The sequence below is a fragment of the Vigna unguiculata genome, chromosome 8, assembly GCF_004118075.2.
Source record: "Vigna unguiculata cultivar IT97K-499-35 chromosome 8, ASM411807v1, whole genome shotgun sequence".
Classification (NCBI taxonomy): Eukaryota; Viridiplantae; Streptophyta; class Magnoliopsida; order Fabales; family Fabaceae; genus Vigna; species Vigna unguiculata.
The window spans coordinates 11891717-11912341 of NC_040286.1; the positions used below are offsets into that span (position 1 = coordinate 11891717).

At 36.7% G+C, this 20625-nt stretch overlaps 1 protein-coding gene across 1 annotated transcript; it reads left to right on the plus strand.

Moving 5' to 3' along the window:
- On the plus strand, positions 1-2247 carry LOC114194431 (rust resistance kinase Lr10-like). Its single transcript, XM_028084628.1, has 2 exons — positions 1-886; positions 1069-2247. Exons 1-2 carry the CDS (start codon positions 151-153, stop codon positions 2157-2159), a joined length of 1827 nt encoding a protein of 608 aa, XP_027940429.1. The 5' UTR covers positions 1-150; the 3' UTR covers positions 2160-2247.
- The last annotated feature ends 18378 nt before the right edge of the window (positions 2248-20625 follow it).

Below are 20625 nucleotides of genomic sequence, written 5' to 3' on the forward strand. Positions count from 1 at the left end.
CTTTTACTTATGAGAAACCATAAGTTTTTTATCTTTTCTATGTGGTTTTGCATCTGATTTCAAAAATAAACAATAGAAATTAGAAGTGTTAGCATAAACTAAAAGAGGCACCCAGCTTGGTTTGTTAAAAATAACAGCTAAGTAAACGAAATGACAAGTGTGCTTCTCCTCCAACGTGATTGTGTATTGATGAAGCTGTTGCTAATGCTTATTCTTATCAGAAGTGGCAGTGCTCATAACGAGTGCCATGAGAATTTGTCTTGTGGACCGGACGAACCCCTTATTAGATTTCCCTTCCAACTGATGAAGGAGATGGAGGAACCATGCACTTATCCCCGTCTTTGTCTTTCTTGTACTGAAAAAAATGTGACCCATCTTGTGCATTCTACGATTAAACTCCAAGTCACTGATATAGACTACCAAAACCAGGAAATTAGGTTAACTGACCCGGAAAACTGCTTTACCAACAAGTTTATGGAAGTCATCAATTTTATTCGAAGTTACCAATTAGAATCACCATATGATGGACCAGAAAACAACTTGATCTTCTTCAACTGTACTTCAGCGGGGCTTCCATACCTCAGAAACAACTACATGCGACAAGATATGGTCTCCTGTCCTATTTACATGGCTAATTCTTTTGAAAGTGTCCTCAGATTGGATCTAACATCCTGTACCAAGATGTTCAATATCACTGCACCAATCGCGGCCGTCCACTGGAATTTATTGATTTTGAGATGGACTAAACCAAATTGTGCTGAGTGCGAAGCAAAAGGCAAGAGATGTAAATGGAAGACCAATAAAGACACACAAGGAGACATTGAATGTCTTGAATGCAAACGGAAGGGAATTCACGTTCCTAAATCTTTTATTTTTGCTACTACAGGTCAGATCAGACACTCTTACAAGTTCGTTTTTTAATATAGTTTAATTCCTTATTCCTACAATTTCGGATGTCAACAATTGAATGGCATTAAAAAGTAAAAGCGTAAGAGTTGAAACAAACACTAAAATAAGTAAATAAATCTTTCTTTCTTTTCTTAATGAAGTCTCCAACTGCTATTTTAGGTTCCATCTTTTTGGGGCTGCTGGTCATTGCTGTCTTTAAGGGCATTCTCTATTTTAGGAAAAAGCAAGAAGACCAAGAAAGGGTGGACAAGTTCTTAGAGGATTACAGAGCAGAAAAGCCTGCAAGATTCACCTATGCTGACCTTAAAAGAATCACCAATGGCTTTAAGGAAAACCTCGGAGAAGGAGCTCATGGGGCTGTCTTCAGAGGAAAACTTTCGAGTGAGATTCAAGTGGCTGTGAAGATCCTCAACAATACAGATGTTGAAGGGAAAGAGTTCATCAATGAAGTGGGAATTATGGGCAAAATCCATCACATCAACGTGGTGCGTTTGCTCGGCTTCTGTGCAGAAGGATTCCATCGTGCTCTTGTCTACAATTTCTTTCCAAACGGTTCCTTACAGAGCTTCATATTTCCACCAGAAGACAAGGACCATTTCCTTGGTTGGGAGAAGCTTCAACACATTTCTCTCGGTATAGCTAAAGGGATTGAGTATCTTCATCAAGGTTGCAACCATCCCATTATTCACTTTGACATCAATCCTCACAACGTGTTACTTGACGACAACTTCACTCCAAAAATATCTGATTTTGGCTTAGCCAAATTGTGTTCCAAGAATCCCAGCGTGGTGTCAATGACAGCTGCTAGGGGAACCTTGGGATACATTGCACCTGAAGTCTTCTCCAGAAACTTTGGGAACGTGTCTTACAAATCTGATATTTACAGTTATGGAATGTTGTTGTTAGAAATGGTCGGTGGGAGGAAGAATGTGGACATGTCTTCTCCAGAAGATTTCCATGTTTTGTACCCAGATTGGATCCATAACCTGGTTGATGGAGATGTGCATATCCATGTTGAGGATGAAGATGATGTTAAGATTGCAAAGAAACTAGCAATTATTGGGCTTTGGTGCATTCAGTGGCAGCCAGGGAACCGTCCATCCATAAAATCTGTGATACACATGCTAGAAACTCAAGAGGAAAACCAGATTGCTGTGCCTCCTAATCCATTTCACTCAGCAACTTCCACTACAGTTAAGGGACCCACCTCCACAAGACGACCTTTGCATTTGGAAGTGATTGAAGAATGATTTACACGGGAAAAAACAATAATCTTTTAATATGTAGAAATATTATCGAAGATTATTTTATTAAATATGACGAAATCTATAACACCTAGTCCATTCGCGTATTTTTTTAGTGTAAGAAACTATAATGAGATGAATGGAATTGTTAATCTAGCGGTAAAGCATTGTTAACCAGAAAGAACGAGTTGGTATAATGAGATTTTATTTGTGATAGTCAAACATATATCTGTTAGACTTTTGTTTGATCTAGTGGTAAGTTGAGAATGGAGTCTACTGTATGCTAAATGTGGACTAGATTAAACTTTTTCGAAATATTCAATCTAATGAATAGGTATGTTAGCAAACCAAGTAAGCAACATTGCGAGCATTTGAAAAATATCTTGAGATATTGTTGAGACCACATAATACAAATTAACCATTTTGACAAAAGGTCTAAGTAGCATATTGATGATAACAAATACCGTATAGTATGAAGAAAGATCTTATTAGTCTTGATGATGATTATAATATTATAGTCGAATATTATTAATTTAAATAATTAAAATAGGAAATAAGTATAAAATTGTATTTATGATAATTCTTTCTCCTAAAATGCAGGAAAATTTAAAATATTTATTATACCGCAATAAACCAAAATTCACAAACTAAAATCGTCGATTACAAATTCCGAGTCTGGTAAGATAAAGGTTTACAAAATGTTTAACATCTATAAAACAAGAAATCATCATAAAGGCTTTTCCCTAAGCTAGCCCCTCTTTGAATCTATGCTTCACCAGCAACACCTGCAACATCATCTGCTCCCGTGTAACACATTACATGATCATCGCCAAACACAAGCAGATAAGGTGAGCTTAACAAAATAAAAATATACTACACAATATAATAAAATAATCATTCACTATTCCAAACACATCTAATACTCCCAAGTCTCACCACAAAATATACCATTCCCTCATAACCAACCAGTTTCCTTTCCTGTGCCCCAACGCCTCTTGGACGAGAATTTCTCCTTTTGCGTACCAACATCTTGTGGGAAAAACAAGCAACAACCCTTATCTGTTCACCAAAACCTAGTAAGAGCATTACTTTCCTTAGGACTTACAAGCAATCGCCCTTGCCTGCTCACCAAAATCTGACAAGAGCACAACTCTTACATGTTCATCAAAACCCGGTAAGAGCGTTGCTTTTCCTAAGACTCACAAGCCATAATCCTTAATCCTTGACTTCCAAAACTTACCCTGGACGCATCTTGATTCTACACCCATTGATGATTACATTGATCGATCTTTGTTGTCACGAGTGTCTACTCGTCCCTCCGACTATAGGCCACCACCTAATAGTCCACACGCGAGAATAAATTTGCCACGACCACGATCAGTGACACCTAATGGAGTTCCCCAATATGAACTGCAGTCCGTATTTGTCCCAGGACTACCAACTCGTCAGTTAACACTGAGGAGGGAAATCTTCCGGAACCTATCCGTACGAGCCATGATCTTGCACACTCCATTAGACTTCCAAAACCACTAGGCTACAACCTCAAGTGGCCACGTGTTACCCCAATACAAGTTGCACTCGTAATTGGCCCCCTAGTAAAGCATTGCATCAAGACCTCCATCCAAAGTTGTGTAGAATTCTCCTCGCAATCCAACTCTGTACACAAAACTGCCTACCGCATCACTCACGTCGCTAAGCAGAAATTGGTTCCAAACCACCTGGCAAACACCTCACGACCTAGGCGCCATGCGCTTTCCAAAGCCTCTGCTAGATCTTTTCTGCCTGGCTGAATCACCCTTTTCGCCAGACGCTATGCATTCCAAGTTTCTTTGGTTTTCCCTTATCACCTGGCAGCACACCCCAAGCAGCCAAGCGCCACACTAGTAGCATCACTACTACTGGTTTTTGGCACTTTGGAGCAAGTTCCAAAGAACCCTAAGCACTCAACATACAATCCATAACATCAAATATGCTTATCCAGTCATAATCACATGACTGGATCACAGTCCAACACAATCCTAAACAACCAAACAATATACAAAACCAAGAAGAAGACATAACCATTGTCCCAAAATATTGCACGGGCAATAAAACAATAATAATGATAAAAATAAAAATAACAACAACACCAATAATAATAATAATAATACTAATACTAATAAAACAAAACAATAAAAATAATAATAATAATAATAAAATAATAATAAAATAAAATAAAACAATAAAAATGAAACAATAATAATAATAAAACAAAGCAATAATAATAAAACAATAATAAGGATAATCAAATCATAAATAAAATAAAAAGGATAATAATAACAATAATAAGAAAATAATAGTAAAATAAAATAATAATAATAAAAATAATCATAGTAGTGATCAACTTTTTAGAGTCAATTCGTGTGTTTCATGTCAATTCATACTACTCTAACAATTAGCATACATAGGACTTGAACCCAAGTCCTCTCAACACCCACACGCTTAACCACTTGAGCTACCATTACTCCATATCTTATCTCTCCACATTTATTAACTTAGGGATAATCGCCCTCGCATTTATTAAATAAATATTTATTTATTTATTTTTCCCGGATCTTACAATGATGGAGAATTGAAAGCTAATGAATAAGAGTTGTACATGATTAGGAGGATGTTGGGAAGTCAAGTCAAGGCCGAGGATGCATCTCAAAGGGAGAATATTTTTCATACAAGATGTTCAGTTAATGGTAATGTATGCTTGGTAATCATTGATGGAGGAAGTTGTACCAATGTGGTGAGTTCAAGATTAGTGTCAAAGATGAACATGGACACTAAACCACATCCTAGGCCATAAAAACTTAAATGGCTTAGTGAAGGAGAAGAAGCCCAAGTGAAACAACAAGCTGAAGTTTCTTTCTCCATTGGGAAATATCAAGATAAGATCTTATGTGATGTGGTTCCCATGGAGGCCAGCCATATTCTTTTGGGAATACCGTAGCAGTATGACATAAAAGTCATTCATGATAGCTTCACTAACAAAATTTCTTTCATGTATCAGGATAAAAAAGTGGTTCTCAAACCCTTGTCTCCTAAAGAAGTGTGTGAGGATCATATAAAAATGAGAAAAAAGTTAGCAAATGAGAGAAAGAGTGAAACACTTGAAAGGAAAAAGAAAAAGAGTGAAACGCTTGAGAGGAAAATGAGAGAAAATGAAACACTTGAGAGCAAACATATTTATTTAGCAAGAAAAAAGGAGGTAAGGAGGGTGCTTTATACAAGGCAACCCCTTTACTTATTATTTTGTCAAAATCAGATTTTAAATGCTAACCAATTTGGCAAATTTGAATTGCCCTCTAGTATTAAGTCTCTTTTGCACGATTATACAGATGTGTTTCTAGCAAGTGTCCCTAATGGTTTGCTACCTTTGAGAGGAATTGAGCATTGTAAAATCCTGACCGAATATTATGGTTTTAAATAATAAAATAAATAAATAATAAATAAGATGCCTTTAATGAAATAACATTTCCCAAAAACACGGAAAATTAAAACTTTATTATCTATTCAAACGGACTAAATCCAAAACATAAATTCGAATAAAACATAAGAGTCATATAATGTTTACAAATTTATTCCAAAACCATAAAACATCAAAACTTCGTTAAAACTTCCTTCTCCCATACTAGCCTACGCTTTGGTTCTATGCCTCACCAGATCCACCTACAATATCATCTGCTCACATGTACAGCGTACACGATCATCGCTAAACACAAGCAGATAGGGTGAGCTTACAATAACATAATATATAAAAATACATATATTCATACCAGCTAGAACATACAAGTACACCAAAGGAATTTCTATCCTTTGATTTCACACCACATGGCCACCACCATGTTATTCATGTTCTACGTCTTCTAATGAATATCTCAAGATGTTTTGCTGCCACACCTATCGGCCACAACCGGTAGAGCACGTGCAGGAAACCATGCTACAGATTATACACCGTAACGCCAGGTGGAGTTCTCAATATGAACGATATTCGTAACGTCCCAAGATTACAAAACTCATCAGCTTATTATTGAGGAGGGCAACCTACAAGACCCAATTTGTACACGCCACAACGTGCACACTCACACCGAAAACACTCGAAAATCCGAGCCACAACTCAAGAGTTTCTCGTGTTCATTCGCCATCCTAGGCCACAACTCAAGGGATATGTTTCGAGCCATAACTCAAGGAACACTAGCAAGCTGACCTTTAAGACATCCTAGAAGCTTTGTGGACCACGCACATCAAAGCAAGCAAAACACCTTTGCTTCTCGGTTTCGCCTGGCACAACACACTAGGTGTCAGGTGCATCAGGCTTCCAGACTGCTTGGCGGGGGACGCGTACCGCTAAGCGCCTCAAATCCACAAAAGTTGCAAACACCGCCTGGCGGAACCACCATTGCTGCCAGGCGCACGCGTTCTAGGTCTCATTGTTTTGGTTGGCTATCACCTGGTAGATCGATTACCATCGCCAGGCATCACCCCTCTTTGTTGCTCTTTGAACTACAGCTACGGCGTGGCGGTTCCAAACCTGTCGCCAAGCGCTGCACCAGTACTGTATGGTTTACTAGTTTGGCACATTCTTAACCAGGTTTCTCCACTTAGTTCTGTAATTTCTCACCTCCATATTACTGAGCCCTTTATATAATTGTTTAAATGGATATTTATATCCCTATACAATATCCCCCACCATTCACAACTTACCAACTATGATTTACTTCAATTTCTCTTAAGGATGCAACCCCTTGTACTACTCACAAAGACTGTGACGCTCCACCAATTCAGATGTTATGGCCTTGCTCATTAAGGAACCCCTAGTACTTCTACAATAACATCATTACCACACCAATTAATCCTTAATTTTAAATCATATTATCAACCTAACCCTCTGATGGAATGGTGTGTGTCTCACGTCCACTATCACATCTTTACTTAGGAACTGTACTCTTACTTGTACCAAACACTTTAATTCAATACTACTTATGGCTTAATAAGATTCTTTACAGTATGGTTCTTACTGTCATGATCCTTCAACCCCTATTAGCTTTCACATAATTTTCATACTACAAATTTAGGTATCTCATCCCCTAGGTCTCCGTCCAATTGGTTTGCCAATCACTCGTTCATCATTAATCGGATTCACAAAATCCCCGACACCCCTCTGCACTCCACCGCACCAAAACATCACATGCCCTCTGCACTCCACCGCACGTAGCTTGCCGCCAAGCAATGCACCAATTTTTGGAGATTCCAGAACTTCACCTCACACTATGCGAATCTAATTTTTCTAAGTCTCCAACCTTTCCAGAATGCATTCCTTTGTTCAATTCCCTAATTCATCTAGCCAATGTTCATCCAATAACATATACTATCAATTGACAAGTGAACTTACAACTGCTCAACATGATTTGGGCATCAATCCTCACTGTTCGAAAAATCCCCAATTTCAAAACCCTAACATTTCATTCACACTGTTCCATCTAATTTAACCATCAAATATACTAAATTCAAAGAAGTACAACATAATATCATCCCTTAACAATTAACACTTGTTATCCTCCCGATCAAAATCATCCTAGAACACACAAAACCTCAAAATCGAGCCAACATGGCTCGCGTCGCCTGACGGTTATTCATCACCGCCAGGCAATTCAAATAAAAACCCAGAAACTAGGTGCATGAAACACATGTCGCTTGACAATCAAGAGATTACCGCCAAGCGGTTCCTCTTAAGGAACCCAGAATTAGGCCAAAACGTATGTGTCGTCTGCCAGCTATGAATAGCGCCCCAAGCAATTTCTAGGAATTTCCAGAAACACGAAATTTGACAGAACAGAAGGACGTTCATGTATAATTATCATATACTTATCATGCAATTCATGCTTAAACGTAAAGATTAACGCGTAAAGCTCCCCTAACCTAGTTTCCTTAGCTTATTTTGGACTTGTTGTGAGTTCGTTCTTGATCACCAATTATCTTCCTTTAGCTCCTTGATTCACTCAACCCTCACAACACACTCTCTAATTTCGTTCTTTGCTCTCCAAGCACAATGGCAGCCACCAAAAACATTTTCCCTCTCCCTTAATTGGTCACTAATTGTTGTCTTAATTGACAATGATGAAGGAAAACGAAAATGACATTAAACTTAGAGTTTAATTGTCATTGAAGGTCCATTAATGGTTGTTTTCCGACACCTCTTGGCTGGTAGGGTTTCCTTTGCCCTTCTACATTCATGCCAAAACTAATTTTAGCAAAAAGAAAGTTTAATTTTGATCTCCCAAGGTTTGAACCCAAAGTTTAATTTGAGCTAGTACTTTTCCACATCATGCATATCAGAATTAAATGTCATAAAGGCTCCCACTAGCCGTATTTATTAATTAATTAATTTTCACGGGTCTTACAAACATCACATTGATCTCATTCCGAGAGCTTCTTTGCCCAATAGGCCAGCTTATAGGAGCAACCCACAAGAGACCAAAGAGATTGAAAAACAAGTTACTGAACTCATGAGTAAAGGTTGGGTGAGGGATAACATTAGTCCATGTGTTGTACCTGTGATTTTGGTGCCCGAAAAGGATGGCTCATGGAGGATGTGTTCTGATTGTAGAGCCATAAACAAAGTCACCATCAAGTATAGGCATCCAATTCCAAGGTTAGGTGATTTTCTTGAAGAACTTTACGGTGCATGTGTGTTTTCTAAAATCGATCTTAAAAGTGTGTCGCAACCAAATCGTGATGGGACAACAAACCAAAAATTGAATTTGAAAAAAACATATTGGTGTCGCCACCATAATTTATTCTGAAAAACTATGGAAAAACCAGAAAGATAAGATAATGTCTGCTAACAAACCAGATTTTGGGTCCAGGAGTCAGTCACGCGTGGGGAAGGTATTAGTACCCCACAACGTCCGTCCTAAAACGGTACCTTTAATTAAATATGCAAAAAAATGTGGTTTTCAAAACATTTAATTTTCCACAAAAGTAACAATAAAAGGATGTATGAAATAAATAAAATAATTTTTTGGTTTTTTGGACCGACGAGGATTAATTCTCGCTCCTACATATCTCCATGTGAATGGAGAATCAGGGTTACTTACTTCTTTTACAAAAAAAAAAAAACTATTTGGAAAATGATTTGAATTTTTTGATATTTTTGAAAACATTTTTATTTAAATTTTTCGTATTTTAAATTATTTTAAAATTGTTGTCACGCGATGCGAGTGGCCGGACAGACATTTGAAATAAATTTTTTTATCTTTTATTTTTTTCATTTTTTAATCATTTATAAATTTTTAATATTTTTTAAAAGTTATTTAAAAGTGGGTGTGGATGTCATTGCGATGTGAGCAACAAGATAGATATCGAAAAGTAAACAAAGAAAGCTATTTTTTATTTTTAGATCATCTATATATATTTTTTAGAAAAAAAAACAAAAGTTAAATTGGATGTCATGCGACGCGAGCGACCGAACAAACACTAAAGAATGGGGAAAATATTTTTTTATGATTAAAAAAATGAAAATTGGAAAAACTAAATCAAAAGATGAAAGAACTGAGAGTAACGTACCTTAAAAAATTTTCAATATCTCCTTACCTTTTCTAATATTTTTGTGTTTGTTTTTCCAATAAAGATAAAAATGAGAGGTGTCTATGTGGGTGGTAATGAGAGAAAGAGAGTGTAGAGAATGTTTTCTTCTCTCTTTTTTCTACCTCCTTCAATATTTTTTTTTTAAAAAGATAAAAAAGGTGGTGTGTATGTGGGAGTAGTGATGGGAAAGAATAAGAGAAGTGTAGAAATTTTTTTCGGTCCCTTCTTTCATATAATAGACAGAGTATTTATATACAATTTGCAATATTAATGCAATCCTAGCTTTAATTGTAATGAATACTATAAAGAAGGAATTGGTCATGATAGCACTACATTAAGGGAATCAAATAGTAGCAAATTAGAGCACAAAATCAATCATCATCAATAATATTGATTCTAATAATTAGAAGAGATATTGCTTCTTCTTTTTTCTTTTTCTTTTCATTCTCTCTTTTTTGTTCTTTTTTTCTTTTTTCTATCAAATTAAAGTTTGAAAATGTTGGAAGAAAATTTTATTTCTCCCTTTTTTATTTACCATCATCTAAAAAAATATTTTTTTATTATTTTTTTTTGAAAATAAATTTATTCACCTGAACGAAATTGGATGTTAACAAAGAGACTATAATCTTATTAGGATTAGAGAAGATGATGAATGGAAAACTACCTTTAAAACTAAATAAGGATTGTTTGAGTGGTTGGTTATGCCCTTCGGTTTGACAAACGCACCTAGTACTTTTATGAGGTTAATGAACCATGTTTTAAGAGAGTTTATTGGTAAATTTGTTATGGTGTACTTTGATAATATTCTGATCTATAGCACCTGTCTTGAGTTGTATGTAGAGCATTTGAAATCTATTTGGATGGGCTTAGAAAAGAAAAATTGTATGCCAATTTGGAAAAATGCATCTTTTATTGTTTTAGGATTTTGTTGTGAGTGCTAAAGGTGTACAAGTTGATGAGGAAATGGTCAAGGCCATCCAAGAATGGCCTACACCTAAGATCGTGAGTGAGGTAAGGGGTTTTCATGGTTTAACAAGTTTCTACAGAAGATTTGTTAAGGATTTTAGTACCTTGGTTGCACCTCTAAATCAAATTGTTAAAAAGAATGTGGGTTTTAAATGGGGAGAGAAATAAAAGGAGGCCTTTCATGCCTTAAGAATAAGCTAACTAATGGACATGTTCTTGCCATGTCTAATTTTGCAAAACCTTTTGAAATTGAGTGTGATGCATCAAATGTGGGTATTGAGGCTGTTTTGCTGCAAGATGGACATCCAATTGCTTATTTTAGTGAAAAGTTAAGTGGGGTTACCCTTAACTATTCTACTTATGATAAGGAATTGTATGTTTTGGTTAGATCTTTAAAGAAGCACAAGCTAAAACTGACTATGTGAAGAAGTTACATGAGCAAGTAAGGGATCAACTTGAAAAGAAAAATGAAAGTTATGAAAGGCAAGCTAACAAAGGTAGAAGGAAGGTTGTCTTCCAACCTGGAGATTGGGTTTGGGTGCACATGAGAAAGGAATGGTTTCCAGAACAAAGGAAATCAAAGCTTCAACTAAGGGGGAATGGTCCATTCCAAGTGCTTGAAAGAATCAATGATAATGCCTACAAAATTAATCTGCATGCTGAGTATAATGTTAGTTCCACCTTCAATGTCTCTGACTTATCTCTTTTTTATGTAGACGGAGAATCTAATTTGAAGACAAATCCTTCTCAAGAGGGAGAGAATGATGGAGATGTGACAATGAGCAAGGACAAGGATCCACTTGAAGAACTTGAAGGACCTATGACAAGGTCTAGAGTAAGGGAAGCAAAAGAAGCTCTACAACAAGTGTTGTCCATATTATTTGAATACAAGCCCAAGTTTCAAGGATAAAAGACTAAGGTTATGAATTGCATCATGGGCTAAATGGAGAAGGACTAATATACCAATTTGTTACAGTTTCTTTTAAGTTATTAGTTTGTTTAAATAAGGGCCCAATGTTTTGCAAAATTGGCTGACCAAATTATGTTTTGGGTTAACCAATTAATGGGCTTTAGTTTTGCTTTATTTTTAAGTTGTAATAAGGGCTCCTTTGACAACTTAAGAACCAGCCTTTAGAAGACCAAAAGGACCTTTGTTGAATACTTTAGGATGACTTTTGGCTGCCACAATTTTAGTTACAATCAGCCATTAAGTAGTGGATTACTATTATCTTGAGTGGATTATTATTAGCTTAAGTGGGATATAATTGCAATTAATGGGTCTTTTGTAATTTTGATGGTTAAAGCTCCTATATAAGCTAAATCATTTTTATCAATCAAAACAAGTTGAGTTTTGTTTAGAAATTATCTTTTCTATCTATTAGTTAGAGTGATTCTCATAAGTTCTTGAGTGATTCAAGAATCCTTGGCTCTATCAACGGACTTATCGATCCTTTGTGTGTTGCCTCTCCTGGAAAGAGTGATTCTTTCCTTCCACCTTTCATATTCACATCTTCTTTCACCCTTTTCATAAAGAAAACCCAATTTTGCCCAAAATCATCACGTGGTCATAATTCTCCTTCTACTAATCCAAAATTAGCGATTCTTAAGCCTAAACTATAGTTCAGAACGTGAACTTTCGCAACGTTTTAGAATATCTCAATTGGAGTTTTATACCACGAGATATCAACGATTCTAAGTTACTGTCCAAACTAAAATTTTAGCCACTCTCCTATTTACTTTTTCAACAGTTTTCCAAGTTTCTTACAAGGGTTTAACCTTAAAGATCCTAAGTCGGCCCTTGTGCAAATGGGTTTCACATCACGATCTCAGCTCCACTTAAGGGTAACACAAACAGATCAACCAAAAATTGGTGAGGGCCCAATTTTAATGATACATGTTTACAAACAGTTGAACAAGCAAGCTCCTCTCCATTTCCTACCAAGACGTGAAAGCCTTGAGTTGGAGCCACTTGAAGGCCTAAAAATTTAGCTATGCAAGCTTGGATGAAGCTATGCATGTTTCCACTATCCACCAGTATTACAATTGGAGATGCATTAACGTCCCAACACTTTGAGAGTTTGGGGAATTAAGTGGCCCACCAATGTGTGTAAGCTGATTTGGGCCACTGTTGTATCCGGAGGTTCGGATGGGTTATTAGGAGTTGGGTCATCTATATGGAGGAGACTCAAGTAAAGTTCATCAGTTACCGGGTCGTTTGTTTCAACAATCAATAACATAAACTCCCATTTACATTTGTGACCAGGCCGATACCACTCATCGCAATAATAACATAGGTTCTTCTCACGACGGCTTTGGAGCTTCGTAGGAGAGAGTCGTTTGACGGTAATTGAATTAGGGTTTGGTTTGGGTTTGATAGGGGAAGAGCTCACATTTTGGGTGGTGTAAGAAAATGGGTTGATAATTGGTTTTCGTGGTGGAGGAGGAAGGTCAGGAATAACATTTTATGGTTGACGCTTCGACGAACTTTTCCACTTGCAATTTTTCCAAACTTATGGCTTGACATAGTGAAATCAGTTGGAAAGCTTGCACCTCTCGTCCAATTTCAGGTGTTAGTCCAAAAACAAAGCAACTGAGGAAAAATGGAAGAGGCAACCCCACAATTTGCTAGAGATTCAAACTAAATTTGATATTCACAAACCGTGGAAGTTTGGCAAAGCTTGAACAAGGCTCCTCTTAGGTCTTCATAATGTGACAGTGCAAATCGAACTTCTAAAGCATGAAGAAAATTTTGCAAGTTGAGATGAGTTTATTATCATGCATCCATTGGAACCATGTAAGGGTTTTCCTTCCATAGAAAAAGTAACCATTTGAAGCATTTGATCTTCTAGAGTCCTATGATAGTAAAAAACTGTTTGATTTTGAAGACCCAAGCTAATGGTTCAGAATCATCAAATCGGGGCATATTTAATTTCAGAGAGGTTCGAGTAAAGGGTTAAAGAGTAGAGTCATTTGTTACGAGACCTCCAGATGCATTATGAATCACCACTTGTGCTTCCAGATTGGCCATATGAATACTCATTGCTTTTTAGAACATTTTTTTACTCTCAAGCAGTTGAAGAATGTCGTCCATATTTTCATCGCTCGTTAATGATGCTATGAGCTCTCAATGAAAGTACCAAATGTGTAAGACTCGTGAAAATTAATTAATTAATTAAATAAATAAATAATTAATAAATGCGGGTAATGGGAGCCTTTATGGCATTTATAATTGATTAATGTGATGTAGAAAAGTACTAGCTTAAGTGCTTGAGAGTACTTTATTGTATGAGAGGACTTGGGTTCAAATCCCATGTATGCCAATTGTGTGTTATTTAATTATTCTTATTTTTAAATATATGCGTGATCATGTTGAGTGATAATATAATCATAGAATTATATGAATTATCATGAAACATGAGCTGGTTAAACAGTTATGCATTTGTTTGACATTGGCATGGTTAAGGGTTCGAATCTTTGTAGACATAAATTAAAGTTTTTTTTGTTAAACTTATTTTTAGCAAAAATGAGAATGGTTAGGAACCCTACCAGCCACGCAAAAGCAACCAAAGGGGCTAGAAAAACAACTAATTATGGACCTTGAATGGCAATTACACCTCTTTTTAATGCATTTTCGTTTTAGAGTAATTAAGCTCAATTAACACAATTAAGTGACCATTTGAGAAAGAAGGGGAGAGTTTGAAGTCTGGTATAGTTCTGCACATTAGAGAGAGTGAATTCAGAGTGAATTGGTGTTGTGAAAGAGCATAGAAGCTAATTGGGAGAGAGAACTAAGGCAAACCTTTGGAGACAAGAAAGAATGAAAGATTTAATCAAGTTAAGCAAGGAATTCCAGGTTAGGGGAGCTTTACAAGTAAATTTTGATGTTTTAGCATGAATTGCGTGATGTATAGCATGTAATGTCTGAATGTTTTGCATATATGTTGATATCTTGGGTTTCTGGAAAATTCCAAAAACTATCCCATTTATGTGCAAATTTGGGTTCCCGCAAAAGAATCGCCTAGCGGCATAACCCTGGCTGCCAGGCGACGCATGCTGGGTTACCCAGTTTTCTAGGTTTTGTTGAACTGCCTGGCGGCGATGAACACCCGCCAGGCGACGCGAACCAATTTTGGTTCGATTTTAAGGTTCTGAGTGTTTTGGGATGACTCTAAACGGAGGGAAAGCCAATTTTAATGGTTAAGGGTTGATTGGATGTCAAACATCATTGAAATTCATTTAAATTGATGGCTAAATTGGATGGAACAGTAGGAATATTATCTTACGATTGATGAATTTGGAATTTCTATAGTGGCAGTAATCTAAGGGGAAAATGTGAATGAATTCATGAATGGGAAGTGTAGGGATGAACCATAATCCTAACAACTAGGATCGTATCCTATGGAGTCATAAATTGATGGAAATTAGAGTTGTTATGAAGGGGGTAAGGTTCGCAGGTGCAGGAAAAATGTTGGGATTCCTAGAACAGTAGGAACCACCTGGCGGTATGTTGGTTGCTGCCAAGCACCATAGCAGAGTTGTGGGTTTCATGTGTTTTAGTGTGCCGCGAAGGGTAGGGGTTAAACTTGAGCATGTAAGTATCAAAATGAGAATTTTGGATATACGGGCTGAGGACCAAGTGTATAGGAAATGAGTGAGATGAGGTTATGTATGATCACTAAGCTAAGATTTGTCTTAACTAGGTTTGGATACTATAATAGTAGAAATTCAGGTTAATAAAACCAGGGGTTGGCTTAGTAAGAAGGTAAACTGAAATGTTAGAGTTCTAAGAGTAAGGGGAGTTGCTTTGGTGGGAATTGTAGTGCAAATATGGTTGAGGTATGATGGTTATGCTATATGAAAGTTGGTAGAGACTTAGACCACAATTGGAGTAAATAATATATTGTATGAGGTATAAACTTAACAGTGGTATGTTGTGGCATGGCAAGGTTGAACTTGAGTTAGTTTCCTTATTGGGAATCTTGGGTTATGAATCTAAGTGATAGCAAAAAAGATTGGTATTAAGATTTAATCACCTAGAAGTTGATTTGGTGAAGTTGGTAAAGTTCACAGTGGGTGTTGGTACCTATTAAGAGTGTGCCATCAAACCTGGAGTGCCTAAACTAGTACTTATCGTTGTATTGGTGTAGCGCCTGGCGGCAGAACGAGATCCGCCAGGCGATAGCTGCCAAAATAGTGGGCTCGTGGAACCCGTGCACCGAGTGGTGAAGGTAGTCCCGCTAGGCGATGGCTACAGCGTAGGTGTTTTCAGAGGCGCTACACGTTTGATAGTACGCGTCCCCTGCCAGACGATTTGGAAGCGGGCAACGCCTGGTGCCTCGTGAGCAGCGCCAAGTAATATTTCTGCAACAGAATTGTGTTTTGCTTGTTTGTGGTGCGTGATCTACAAGGCTTCTATGATATCTCAAAGGTCAGCTTGTTGGTGTTCCTTAAGTCGTGGCTCAGAACATATCCCTTGAGTTGTGGCTCAGGTTAGGGATTACGCACGTGGTATTCCTTAAGTTGTGGGTCAGAATAGTATTTCTTGAGTTGTGGCTCGGGATGGCGGACGAACACGAGAAACTCTTGAGTTGTGGCTCGGGTTGGCAAGTGTTGACGGTGCGAGTGTGCACGTTGTGGTGTGTATGGATTGGGTCTAGTAGATTGCCCTCCTCGGTATTAAGTTGACGAGTTTGGAAGTCTTGCGACTTTAGGAATGTTATTCGTATTTAGGAACTCCACCTGGCGTTACGGTGTATGATCCGTAGCATGGTTTCCCGCATGTGCTCTATCAGTTGTGGCGGATAGGGGTGGCAACAAGACATCTTGAGATACTCACTAGAAGACGTAGAACACGGTTGACTGGTAATGGCCATGTGTTATGGAATCAAAGGATGGCTTTCATTTGGTGTGATTGTGATGTATGTGTATGCTTATATATGTATAATTATTTATTGTTAGCTCACCCTATCTGCTTGTGTTTGGCGATGATTGTGTACGTGGTATACGGGAGCAGATGATCTTGCAGGTGGATCTGGTGAGACATAGAGTCGGAGCAGGGCTAGACTGGGATAAAGAGTTTTATCAGATCTTTTATGTTTTATAAAGTTAAATAATTTGTAATTATTTATGTTACTCAACTTTTGATAATTATAAGAGTGTTTATAATTATGGATTTTGGATTATTGTGGATGTAGTAAAAGTTTAAAATTTCCCGCATTTTTTTGGCAAATGAGCTTTCATTAATTGACTTGTAATTAATATTTTCTTTTATTTATTTAAATTCGTAATATCATGTCGGGATGTTACAAAATGCAATGCCTATTTTACAAGTTAGGCTTCCTCCTACAGAAAACAAACAAAAGAAAATAGTGTTGAATATTTCTCCCTTTATTTATGAAGAAATTGTCATACATATAGTGATGAAGGATCGTCTCGGATTTAGGGTGAAAAACATCTCGAACGAATTTGGGTATGAACCCTAAAACGAAAAGGGGGAAAATGGAGGACGTTGATTGGGGATTTTTGCGGAACGGGAGGAAATCACGCCACTTGGAGGAGGTTCCAAGATAAGTGAGGAAGATCTGCCACTTTGAATCGGAGATTCAAAGATAAGGATCGGTGGTTCTGAGGAGAACCTCGAGACTTGAGATAAAACTCAAATTATCATATAACTCAAATCTGAATACAAATGTGTCTCACAAAGGCTTATATACTACGGGCGGAAACACCAAAAGGCCTTACACAACTAAAGGTCTGATAGAGCCCAAACAAAAACATTACAAAAAATTATAGGCTTAATACCTAATTTGGTCCTCTAATTTTATTCGAATTTTTAAAATGACCCCTAATTTTTCATTTGTTCAATTTAGTCCTCCAATTTTTAAAAAATGTTCAATTTAGTAATTTCCGTTAAATTGACATTAACGTCGTGTCCGTACAGTGTCATGTATCATGTTATTGTCACTTGACAGTGCTTGTTTTCAATTTTGTCCCCTTATTTAAAATTTTATCCAATTTGGTCCTCTTTTTTCTTAAAATAAAGCAATTTGGTCCCTCTAAAATTTGAGACCAAATTATTAATTAAACTTAATTACTGTAACATCCCAATTTCAGCAGCTTAAAACTAATAAAAATAGGGAGTTTCATCATAGTTCCAAAATAGATAATCCAGTGTACACAATATATTAATACAGTCTTACAAAAGATATGACTATAAAAATATATCACTTATACACTTAAACTAAACTAATAAACTCTATACTTAAACTGACCACTGCTAAAGCTCCCACTGGAAACCTCCTCCTCAACACTAAAACGATAGTTCTTCATCCTCCAGAAGTGCCTTTGACACTGCAACCACATTTGCTCCCACCGAATAGGTGATCATCGCAAAAGAAAAACATACAACACGAGACAGACACATAGAAAGCAAGGGTAAGCTAATCTGATAAGAAAAATCATGCAATTCAATTATAAACAAACCATGCAGTCTTTCTCATTTTTACCAGAATCACATAGGCCACCATAAACATAGTACAGATATATTACTCTAGACTCAATATCCGGATTATGTAAGCGACATCGGATCTCTTGGTGGCGTGCACCTGTGAAGGTTCCCAAACTCTGCAGAGTTTGGACACAAGGGGTTATCACCCAACCACTCCCAAGGTAAGTCCCCTTCGCGTTTGTGACTGAATCGGGTCCACAAACTAGGACCTCCTACTACTCCTCCCAACATAATCCATTATGCTCTACATGAGCCTTAATGGTTATTGGAGCGTCAGGATACCAACCAAAACCGAGTCCTTATGTCCTTACATACACTAAAACATTCCTCTTAGAATTTCCCTTGAAATCCTAATTCAACCACATCTTCTCATATTCCAACTTCATGCAATTTCACCACACATATTACAAGTCATAACAATTCATGCATATCATAACTAAGTTCACATTTTAACATTTAACCATAGCTTCATCCATTAGAAACAAGGGAATAACACTCAGCTGCAGGGGTTCTCACCCAAGCTGGAAGGTCTCGCCTAGGCGAAAGGGCTCTCTCGCTTAGGCGAGTCATTCTCGCCTGAGCGAGGCTCTAAATAGAGAACAACCCAAACTCTGGGCGAATTCTCGCTTAGGCTAAGTTGTCTCGCTTAGACGAGAGTGACTCTCGCTCAAGCGAGACTGGCTCGCCTAGGCGAGATCTCACGCAGAGATAGGGGATGAGTATCTGGTGTTTTCGCTCAGGCGAGAGTTGCTCGCTTAGGCGAAAATACCAGATTCGCAATATGTTCTCACATGCAACAGTCCAGAAATCTAGCACAATCCAATCATGCAATTCAAAGTCATCAAAATGATTTCTATACGAAATTCAAGCAAAACAATTAGCTTCCCTTACCTGTTATCTTGTTTAGACAGCTTTATAAACGTCAATGCCTTAAAAACATCAACACATCTAACTCCACAGGATGCTCTATCTACACATAGAAACATCACAAGAACGATCAGGACATACCATTATGATCACTGATCAGCAGAGACTCATACTGATGATTAAAACGTCGCATGCAAGCAGAAAAGGGCTTGCATACAACAGAAAATGAAAAAGACTAAAAAGGAGAGCGGAAACTCAACTTACGCGAACGGAGAAACTGATCGGTTCAATTTGAAGAGCTCGCTGAGAGGATCAATTCTACGGTCTCGGTTCTTCAATCAAATAAGAGATGGTGTGTTTTAAAATAATGAAACTCGTTTATAACAATTATATTTATACTAAAACCTTTTAATATTAAAATAATCGAGTCTCACTATTTTTAAACCACTATCACTTTTAAAACGCCATTTTCTAGGGTCTTACAATTACAACTTATATATACATTTATATATACATGTTAATTTTTTTTTTAAATTTATATATCTAATCACTCTATCTAAATATTCAAATTATTTTCTTTTTACATTTTTACATAAAAAGAATCCCTATTTAAAAATGTAAATATAAAGTGACACTTGTAACGTTAAAAATATTTGTCACATTGAATATTTAAATATTACAAGTGTCACTTTACATCTACATTTTTAATATTTTAAAAAAATTATAAGTTTAAATAGCGATTTTTTTATGTAAAAATGTAAAAAAACATATTTTGAATATTTAGGTGGAAAATTTGATATATAAGTGTTTAAAAAATATTTTAACATGTATATATAAGTTGTAATTAAGTTTAATTATTAATTTAGTCTCAAATTGGAGAATGACCAAATTGCTTCATTTTCAAAAAAAGGACCAAATTGGATCAAAATTATAAATAAGGGGACTAAATTGAAAACAAACATTGTCATGTGACAATAACATGACACGTGGCATTGTATAGACACGGCGTTAACATCAATTTAACGGAAAGGACTAAGTTGAAAATTTTTAAGAAGTTGGAGGACTAAATTGAACAAATGAAAAATTAGGGGTATTTTTAAAAATTCGAATAAAATTACAAGATCAAATTTGGTATTAAGCCAAAATTATGAAAGAGTTCCTATTATACGATCTGAAGCTAATCCAAAATCTCTTTGAAGGTCTTGGGGCATGATTCCATCAACTGCTCTGAAATCCTTATGACGATCCGAAACCATGCCTCCATCATATCCTCCGGGTTGGAAAAAATTCGACCTCGAATTTAAGCGCTTTATTACCTACAACCAAACACACAAACATAAGTGTTGAAAGCACAAAACCAAAGCAGTCTAAAGACAGAAATAAAATGCTATCAAAAAATGAGATTAGAATCATGGAAGAGGTCAATCTCTTATTATCAAGGTGCTTAGAGATTGTCCTCCAAGATCAAAGATAAACCTGCAGAACACATCAAAGAGTTTCAACACAACTATATTATCC

What these genes read in the sequence shown, in the direction of transcription:
- LOC114194431 (XM_028084628.1), top strand. Translation starts at nt 151, where the DNA reads ATGACAAGTGTGCTTCTCCTCCAACGTGATTGTGTATTGATGAAGCTG. An exon ending in TTTTATTTTTGCTACTACAG is followed by an intron (nt 887 to 1,068) that starts GTCAGATCAGAC and finishes CTGCTATTTTAG; the next exon opens with GTTCCATCTTTTTGGGGCTG.